Raw genomic sequence first — 9,066 nt, 5'->3', positions numbered from 1 at the left:
ACTATAAAGCACTTTGCTTCCCTGATAAGTTGGACTTGGGGGCTGGGGCCCATCTGCTGCTCGACTGCAATCTTATTAGAGAGGTTTAGATTTGGATTTCTTTGAGAGTAGACACAAGTGGTCAGTAACATTGCTGGGACTAGTGATAGGGGACATCTTGGCTAGAAAACAGCAGCCCACCTGTTCCAGTTCCTTTGGGGGTATCCTTTGGGTGAAATGCTTGCCTAGGGCATTTAAGTCATTGCAGGGTAGAGTTTACAAGTCTCAAGGAAGCAGGCCTCCACAGAGAGCTGCAATACCCTAGAGGTTAAGAGTGTTAGAGGTAGTCACACCCACCACCTACTATGTGCCTGTGTGAATTAACCAACTCAGGTCTTAGATTCTTCTCATGTAAAATGGGGTTACTACTAGTAGCAGCCTAATGATGAGAAATTGTGTGTAAATCATCTAGCACAAGGTCCAGCATGAAATAAGCACTTATATATGCTTGTAGTGATGACTTCACAAGAGCTGGACTATATAAGCTTGGGAGTCAAGCTTTTCCAGTTGATTCTTCGAAGACCATGTTAGGTATCAGAAAAGCCTGGGGACTGGAGTAATTCCAGATTATTGTGTGTTTGGGGGGGGATGGCTATGGATCCAATAGTCCTTCATATGAGCTAGATTTTTAATATCTGTTGGTTTCATGGAACATCCAACCTTAATGTTACTTATTGAAATCTACCCGCTCAGGGTTGGTGTAGGACTGAACTGAGTTAGGTGAAGTATCATTCGCAGAATGACTTTCATTTACATACCTTCTCCAGTTACAAAGAAAGTCAAAAGTCATTCCTGTACACACACACAAGCACACACACATACACAGCCTTAAGCCTGGCCACCTCTATTAATACTTCTGGGGTGCCACATTCTATAAAACCATTTTAGGTTCTAAAAGTGTTTCTGGCTTTATGGTGGTCCCTACCATTAAATACATTTCCATCATCATTTTCTTGACTTACTGGTAAATATTCCTTGAATAAAATGATTTGGTAGACTTGTCCCTAATTTAAACTTGAATCTGGAATTCCCTGGAGGTCCAGTGGTTAGGACTCTGCGCTTTCACTGCCAAAGGCTCAGGTTCAATCCCTGGTCGGTGAACCAAGTTCCCACAAGCTGTGTGATGTGACCAATTATCCCCCCCTGAAAAGAAACAAACAAAAAAACCCCCCAAAACTTGCATCTGCAAAGTGACAGGCATGTCTAGTGGCTTCTCAACTTCAGGCAAATAACCTCTGCCACCCTCCCCGCCCCCCTGAAACAAAGTAATCAGGTTAAGACAGTTACCATGAGCAAAAATCCTTTATCTAATCCAGTTGCCTAACACACTTCTTGAATAAACGACGTATCCTAATTTAGGATACATCACCAGATTCAAGTCAGAGAGTATCCTCTGCCAGTCCATATGAGTGCGGGTCACTGGAAGATCTCTTCGTAGAATTCTTCTTAGGGCTTCGTTTGATAACTCCTGTAATTCTTCTAAGACTGCAGCTTGAAATTTATTCTCTTGCTCTTCCACAAGCCTCGCGAAATTTAGAGCCAGTTGAGCTGGGTTAACTACTTCCAAGCTTTCTTTCAGGTCCTTGGAGATTTCGACATGAAGGTTGACACATCTGAAGAAGTGAGCTTGCACAAAAATTCTCCCTGTTACCTGGGTTAGAAATGGATTGACTTGGAAAATCCATTTCGATTTCCAAAGGCCATTCCAGTAATCTCCCTTTTCGTAGCTGTGATCTTCAATGCAAGCGATCAAGAACTCTTTATTTTTCACCGTTTTTCTCAGCACATTGCAGTTCCCCGTTGGATAGTGGTCATTCACATACAGCTTTAAGGCGCACAGAACAACAGTCCTCAGGTACTCCGTTTCATTCAGAATGATGCCGTGACTTTGGATGTCTTTTAACTGGTTTTGAAGCAGGTCGAATTTGAAAGAAAGTTTGCTCTGGTGGTCAAAAAATCGGTAGTTACTCACTACGTTGTGGTGAGACAGGAGGACCGTATTCCCATTGATGGAGAGTGGGACATAATATTTTTGGCAGTGTTGGTGGCCTGCACACTCACCTAGATGGTGCATGAGTTTTTCATCACGGATAAGCAGACAGAGATCATCAAAGACATTTACAAATTCCCCTGGAGGACCCTGCATTAACAGTCTGAGAATTACTTTTTCTTTCTCTTTCTTACTCAGATTGCTAAGTGACATGTTTGGTTGTAGCAGAAGCAGAGCTTCTGAAATAAAGAGTGTTCAAAGATGAGAAAACATTCCATGGGACAACCTTCCCATCAAGGTGTTACACATTCAGCTTAAGATTACCATGTCTGACCATGAAAAAACAGGTTGTCTGGCAAGCTCTGAGTCTCCTGATGAAGTCATAAAGAAGCTTTCTCTATGAGGTATGGAACTTTCAGTGATATCACATTAGGTGTTCAGACCAGAAGAAAAACATGATAGTCACCTGACAGCATGGTGCTCAGCCAACCAGCTATAAGAATTTTGAAGATTTTAAGAACTTAGCCTCCAGAACAGCCTTCTTCAAAAGTGGTGTGTCTCTGTGTGCATTATATGTTGTCAGGGATCTAGAGAAGCAGCCCAGAGTTTCTAGAGAGTGTCTGGCAACCCTTTGCACCTTTTGGGGACCACGATGGCATTGATGTATAATCAGGCCCTCAGAATAACTGTCCCCAACCCAGTGGAAGCACGCTATGCTGAAAGGTTTGAGGGGTTTAAACAAAACAGTAAAAATAAAATGAGGTACGATGGCAGTTCATGGGAAAATGCCAGACAGCAAGAGATGCCTCATTTATAAACATTGTGGGTTTGGAAATGGTCATAACGTAAGCAAGAAACCAGAAAGTTTTAAGGGCAGTGAAGTGAAGAGACCACATGTTACATATGGTTTCTGTGGGATTTAAGTGTTGAGCTAACTCCAAAGAACAAAGGCAACAAACCACTGTGTTTTCTGCTTTCTTTCTAGAAAAGGGGCAGTGGCATCAGTGGATGAGTTTCAAGAAATCCCTCTCCTGCAAAGGGGCAGAGTTAATTATATTTGGAACTTGTGGCAACTCATAATGGGGAGAAACTTCTAAGCGAGGAGAAACGGAACTACAGGTCATGAAAATATGGAGAACAAATATCCACTCAGAGTGCTTTCTGTTCCTCTTTCCTCTTTTGATTTATCCCCTTTCCTTGATTCTTTTCTCATTCTTTTTGAAGAGTCCTGAACTTAAGTTTCTCTCATTTAAGCAAAAACTGCTTCCTTCCCTTTCTGCCCTGAGCTTTTCTGAGTTTCCCTAGCTTCCTGTATCTTTTTCTTATAATAACATGAGCTTTGCCGTATTAAGTCATTGCCATTAGTTTGAAGGGTTTCCAATTAGTTCTAACAATCTGAAATTGAGTGTGTTGTTAAACAATTTTTACCAGTACCTTTCACAATTTTATAGACAGTCATGTTAATTCTTCTTAACCTTAGTTTTTCAATTTGAAGTGTCCTAATTTTTGTAGTTTCTCTGTAGATAATAAGCAAGCTTGATTATTTTTGTCTTCTCTTTCATACTAAATAGACACCATGACATTTTTTTTTACTCTTTTCTATGGTCCTTAAAATGTTGCTTTTTTGGGGCATGCGTGTAGCCTGACATTTGGCTAATGTAGTGGTAATAATCATATCAGACATGGTTTGAACTCATTTAATGCCCCCACCTTCTGGAAGTATTAATTTGACCACTTTTCAGATGAGGAAACTAATGCTGAGAGAGATCAAGTGTTGATGTTCAGCTGTCTCCCAAGTTCACGTCTTCAGAAGATAGACTGTATTTCCCAAGTAATAGCTTGATTTCTCAAATGTTAATTTTTATTGTTTTCCTGTAATTTTTATTGTGTTATACCCTTTCATACCTTTAGCACAGAGTAGTGCCTACTTAGTTTTTTAAAAATATTATTTATCATAAAATTGTTTTCTCATTTAAGCCTGTGATAGACTCTCCTCTGAAAATAAAAACGTTGATCTGAAGAGAGGTAAAATATTCTTTAGTCATTTTAAGTACTTAATGGCTTTCTGTGAGAATTTCCTTAACTTCTTTTTTTTGGTGTCCTTTCGTACATGGTTTTTGTCCATGGTTCGGGATGACTTTAAATATGGAAAAATTACCCTAGAAAAAACTCTGAAATTACTTGAAAAATTAGATATTCGGTGCAATACTATTCACGTGAAGTATATTTTTAAGGTGAGATAATATCCGCCCTCTGAACACCCCACCCTAGGAAGGACTTAATCCAATATTGGAAAATGTCGATAACTACTTGGATGCTTTCTGAAGAAAATACATATGAAAGATTAGTCTCTTAAGAATTAAAGCAATTAATTATGCTAAATATATTTATAATCAAGACAAAGAGTTTAGGTAAGACGTAAAATGAGTTGTTGATAAAATTTGAAATCATGCCAGGTTATTAGTTTAGAACAATCTGCTGAGAATGCCGGAATGTTCACATCAGATTAGGACTGGTCATCTGATTAGATCAAATCATATAAATGATGAAATGGTAAGTGGATTGGATGTTAGTGATTTATAGAAGGAATGGGCAATCTTCAGAAAAATTGCATTTTTCTCACCTCAAAGCAGACAAGCCGTAAATTCTCTTTGTTTAAAGAAGAATTAGTAGGAAGGGAACCTGGATCAAGTCTGTCCCTAGAGGACAAAGGGAAAGCTCATGAAAAACAAAAGAAAAAACCAAGAGATAGCTGAGTTTTGCACTAGGAAATGTCAGATTTCTTGGCGAGTCAGGCAAGAACACTAGACTGGCCAGCTCAGATAGTTAGGAAGATAGGCATCCTGAATATGATTTTGTTTCTTGAAAGTGAGTAGCCAGATAACACAATCTTGTTGAAATTGTTACCAACTAACACAAACCGGGAAGCTTGTGTTACCTTACCTGCGAGCTACTCAGTTAGCCTGATACAGTTTTAGGGATGTTGGCAGACGCAGGTTTCCAGTTCAGAGAAAAAAGACAGCTTGGCACTCACAAAAATAGCACCTGCCAGCGTATCGACATTTTGGTGCCATGTCTCCTAGCCCCGTTCCCAAAGTGTGATGTGAGGAGGCTCAGGTGACATGTGCGGGCGCGGTGGGTGGCATTACCTGAGAGGGACCTCAAGTTTAGAAAGCCAGAGCTTTTTTTATGGGCTGTAGGCCTGTCTGATCTTTGCCCTGGAGGCTGTCATTATCATTATTATCCTGGACAGTAAACAAACCTGCAGTTTTCCTCTGGAGGGAGATACTATCTCTTCATTAGTAAAACATCCTTGAAGAGCTAGTCCTGAAGAAAGGTGGTTGGTGCCTCTGCTTAGAAAATAAGCAGAAACACACAGCAGACCCTACAAGCATTTTTCTCAATAAGATTTAGCCCTCATGTTTACGAACCACAAAGAGGAGCTTCGAAAAAGAAAAGCTGTACTTCTCAGGAGACTGCAGTAAAAGACAAAGAATTCAGAGCTGTTTCTATGAATCCAAGTAGCTTGTGCTGCAATAAGCTATCAGAATTTTAATCAATTCATGTCTAATACCACAAGTGAAGAACACAAGTTTCTGTGAAAGACGTTTACACATAGAATTTTCCCTCGGTGGTATTGCCCGAAGGGAGAAAGAGCTATCTGCTTTCAGGTTTAATGAAATTCACATTCAACACAATATAGAGGTAGTAATATGCTAAATCTGTATCAAATGTGAAATATTGAAAATCTTATTTAGTGATTATCAAGTTGCTTTGAATTATCTGCAAGATAGAGATAGCTGTTTGAAATCCACTTGAGTAAAAGCATGCCATATTGAAAAGCGTCATGTAGAATGCTAAACAGTTATAACAAGTAAATAAGTAGCTCATTAACTGAAATTTATGATTATTTGGACATAGCAGGATTGAAGGTCTATTTTGTTTAGTAAAACCTTTTTAAAGTAGCTATGAAAACAATGTTAATTATAGAAATTAGAGGGGCAGAGTTTGCTTAGAATACTTCAAAAAACCCTTTAAAATGAACTCAAATACTTTAGAAGCATAAATTACATATAAACAAGGCTGATGATTATGATAAACCATTCTGTTCTATTAAAATAATTCCCCTAGGCCCTCTAATAGAAAATACTTTTTTGCCTTAGGCTAAGTTGCTGTGTATGCATTAAAATGTTGATTAAGTAATATGCTCAGGGAAAATGTATTGGCTAACTGAATTTTCTGGAAAGGTGAAGACCAAGTTTAAACATCTGACTCTTTTGCTTTAACTTTTGTTGCTAATCTTTCCACACTTCAGGGTACACATTTTAGCCAGAGCAAATAAAATGAATCATGATGAATCTTTGTTTTTGGTGGCCACACACACACACACAAAATGCTCAGCTGTTGTCATTAGCAAGCTCAATGGATGTGGAGATTGTTCAGTCTATTAGATTCTAGTTGTACTTGGCAAGCCAGAAATCTCTGAGCAAATGTCTTAACCTGCAGAACGGGGATACTAATATAGTTATTTTGCAGGATGGTTCTGAATATTAAATAAGATATCGTTTGTGAATGTACCTAGTACCAAGCTAGGCATAAAGTAGGCACTCGATAAATATTAGTTGAAGCTACTTGATGATCATTCAAAAAAATATAGAAAATTACAGTACATTCATTGATTTCCTAAGAAGCTGACATAAATTCTGACATGAATTTATTTTCTAAGGTGAAATTTTACTATAAAATTTGAATAAAGATCATGTAAATTTATGACTGTCAAAATATTGTAAACTTCTTTTTACAAAGTTAATTATTGAGTCATGGCTTGAGCAGCAGTTCTCTAAGTTTCTTTTTTATCCCTTTACTAAAATTTTTTTTGATTGCTTTATTATTATCTTTAATTTGTAGCATGTCAGCTATTTTTAGGAAATATTATGTGCCATTTCAATACATATAGCTAGTCTTAGATTACACTCTTGATTTTTGCTGAGTATGAAATAGTATTGTCTTCAATTTCAAGAATTTTTATTATTATAGGACTAACCTTAAGTTTTCAAATTCTCTAAGCAGTTAGCAACCATTATTAAATCTGCAGTATGTGCATGGCACTCTGTTAGAAACAGCGGATTGTAAAAAATAAACTGTATGTCTCTTTTAAGGAGAAAAGAAATACAGAAATTATTGTTTTAGAAGTAGATTATAATAAATTTCCTAGGTAATGCTAACAGGGAATCTGAGAAGACAGAGACTCTAACTTGGGCTTTTATAAAAGATTCCATGGTAGAGGTGTCATTCTTGCTGGACCTTGAGGAGTGAAAAGCAATATATGTAGATCACATTGCTAGAAATGGTTGAAGAATCACAGGTAAGCAGCCATGACTTGAGTGTAGGATGCTCCAAGGGGAGTGGTGAGAAATAGCTGCAAGTGCAAGTTATGGCCAGATGATAAAAATCGTGACTGGTAGGCCGTGGAATTTGGACTTGCTTTTGTAGGCAATGGGTAGCCATTGACATTTTTTGAGCAGGGAAATATTGCATATTTTAGGATAAATCTGCCAGCAGTATAGAATGGATTGGGAGTTAGAAGGCAGAGAGATGAGCTTGGATATTTCTCTGCTGCCTCTGCCCTACAAATCTGCAACTTGGGTCAATTCAGGCACTTACATTTGTGTTTTGTTCCACCTCGAGTTTATGATTTCCTACCTTAGTTGGTTCTCCAGAGTCTAAGTTTATTTTTAATCTTAATTAAATAAATTGCACCATATCCTCTTCTAAATGTTACAGTCTCTCTTTTAGCAGATAAACTGAAAGAATCCTTTACATTTCTTCCTGCAACTTCTTCAGTGTTTCATTGCAATAAATTTTGCCTTCACACCTATTTTGAAAACCTCTTTATTTCAAAAATGCTAAATTCAATGGTTAGCTTCTCCATGCATTTTATTTATCGCTCTTTTCTTAATCTTCTCTCTATTCTAACTCCTAAGACATAACTCTCTCCAAGTTTTTCTTTAAAATTTCATATCGTTCCTCCATCTGTCCTGCTAGCATTCCTCTTCTGTTCTCCTCTTAAAGTTGAGTTCTTAATTTTCTTTCTTTTTACTTAACAAACTCTTCCTGAGCAATCTTAATGAGTCTTTCTCTGCCCCCACCCCCAATTTTATTGAGACATAATTGACATATAGTATTGTATTAGCTTTAGGTGTAACAGCATGATGATTTGATATATGTAATATTATGAAGTGATTACCATGATAAGTTTAGTAGACATTTATCTCTTCACATAGGTACAGATTTTTTTTTCTTGTGATGGGAGACTTTAAGAGTACTTTCTTAGCAACTTTCAAATATATGATATAGCAGTATTATCTATAGTTACTACACTGTACAGTACATCCCAGAATGATTTATCTTATGCCTGGAAGTTTGTACTTTTTGACCACCTTCATCCATCCTGCCCCTCTTCTACGCCCTAGCTGTTCTCATCCACTTCACCATAGCTAGAGAACCACTAATCTGTTCTCTAGCTATGAGTTCATTTTTTTTTTTTAGATTCCATATGTACATAAGATCATACAGTATTTGTCTTTGCCCATCTGACTTATTTCACTTAGCCTAATGCCCTCAAGGTCCATGCATGACATCACAAATTACAGAATTCCCTTTTTTTTTTTTTTTTTTTTTTTTTTTTTGCGGTACGCGGGCCTCTCACTGTTGTGACCTCTCCTGTTGCGGAGTACAGGCTCCGGACGCGCAGCCTCAGCGGCCATGGCTCACGGGCCCAGCCGCTCCGTGGTATGTGGGATCTTCCCGGACCGGGGTACAAACCCATATCCCCTGCATCGGCAGGCGGACTCTCAACCACTGCGCCACCAGGGGAGCCCTCCTTTTTTATGGGTGAAAAATATTATATATATTTATATGATATATATACACGCACACACATATATATCTCATATTCTCTTTATCCATGTAGGTTGTTTCCATGCCTTGACTATTGTAAATAATGCTGCAATGAACACAGGGCGGTGCAGATAGCT

The 9,066-nt window shown here is 38.1% G+C and overlaps 2 protein-coding genes across 2 annotated transcripts in view; one reads left to right on the top strand and one right to left on the bottom strand.

The window, feature by feature from the left end:
• Positions 1-1,320: 1,320 nt before the first annotated feature.
• On the bottom strand, positions 1,321-2,406 carry CAPZA3 (capping actin protein of muscle Z-line subunit alpha 3). Its single transcript, XM_004270947.4, has one exon. It carries the CDS (start codon positions 2,240-2,242, stop codon positions 1,343-1,345), a length of 900 nt encoding a protein of 299 aa, XP_004270995.1. The 5' UTR covers positions 2,243-2,406; the 3' UTR covers positions 1,321-1,342.
• A 1,065-nt stretch (positions 2,407-3,471) lies between these two features.
• PLCZ1 (phospholipase C zeta 1) overlaps positions 3,472-9,066 on the top strand; it is a 42,600-nt gene continuing 37,005 nt past the window's right edge. The window contains exon 1 of the mRNA XM_033430300.2: positions 3,472-4,263. Coding sequence (XP_033286191.2) covers positions 4,087-4,263 — 177 coding nt within the window. The 5' untranslated portion in view covers positions 3,472-4,086. The remainder of the gene's footprint in view (positions 4,264-9,066) is intronic.

Source organism: Orcinus orca, chromosome 11 (genome assembly GCF_937001465.1).
Source record: "Orcinus orca chromosome 11, mOrcOrc1.1, whole genome shotgun sequence".
Classification (NCBI taxonomy): domain Eukaryota; kingdom Metazoa; phylum Chordata; class Mammalia; order Artiodactyla; family Delphinidae; genus Orcinus; species Orcinus orca.
Note: the sequence above shows the minus strand (reverse complement) of the source record. Positions and strands in the feature narration are given on the sequence as shown.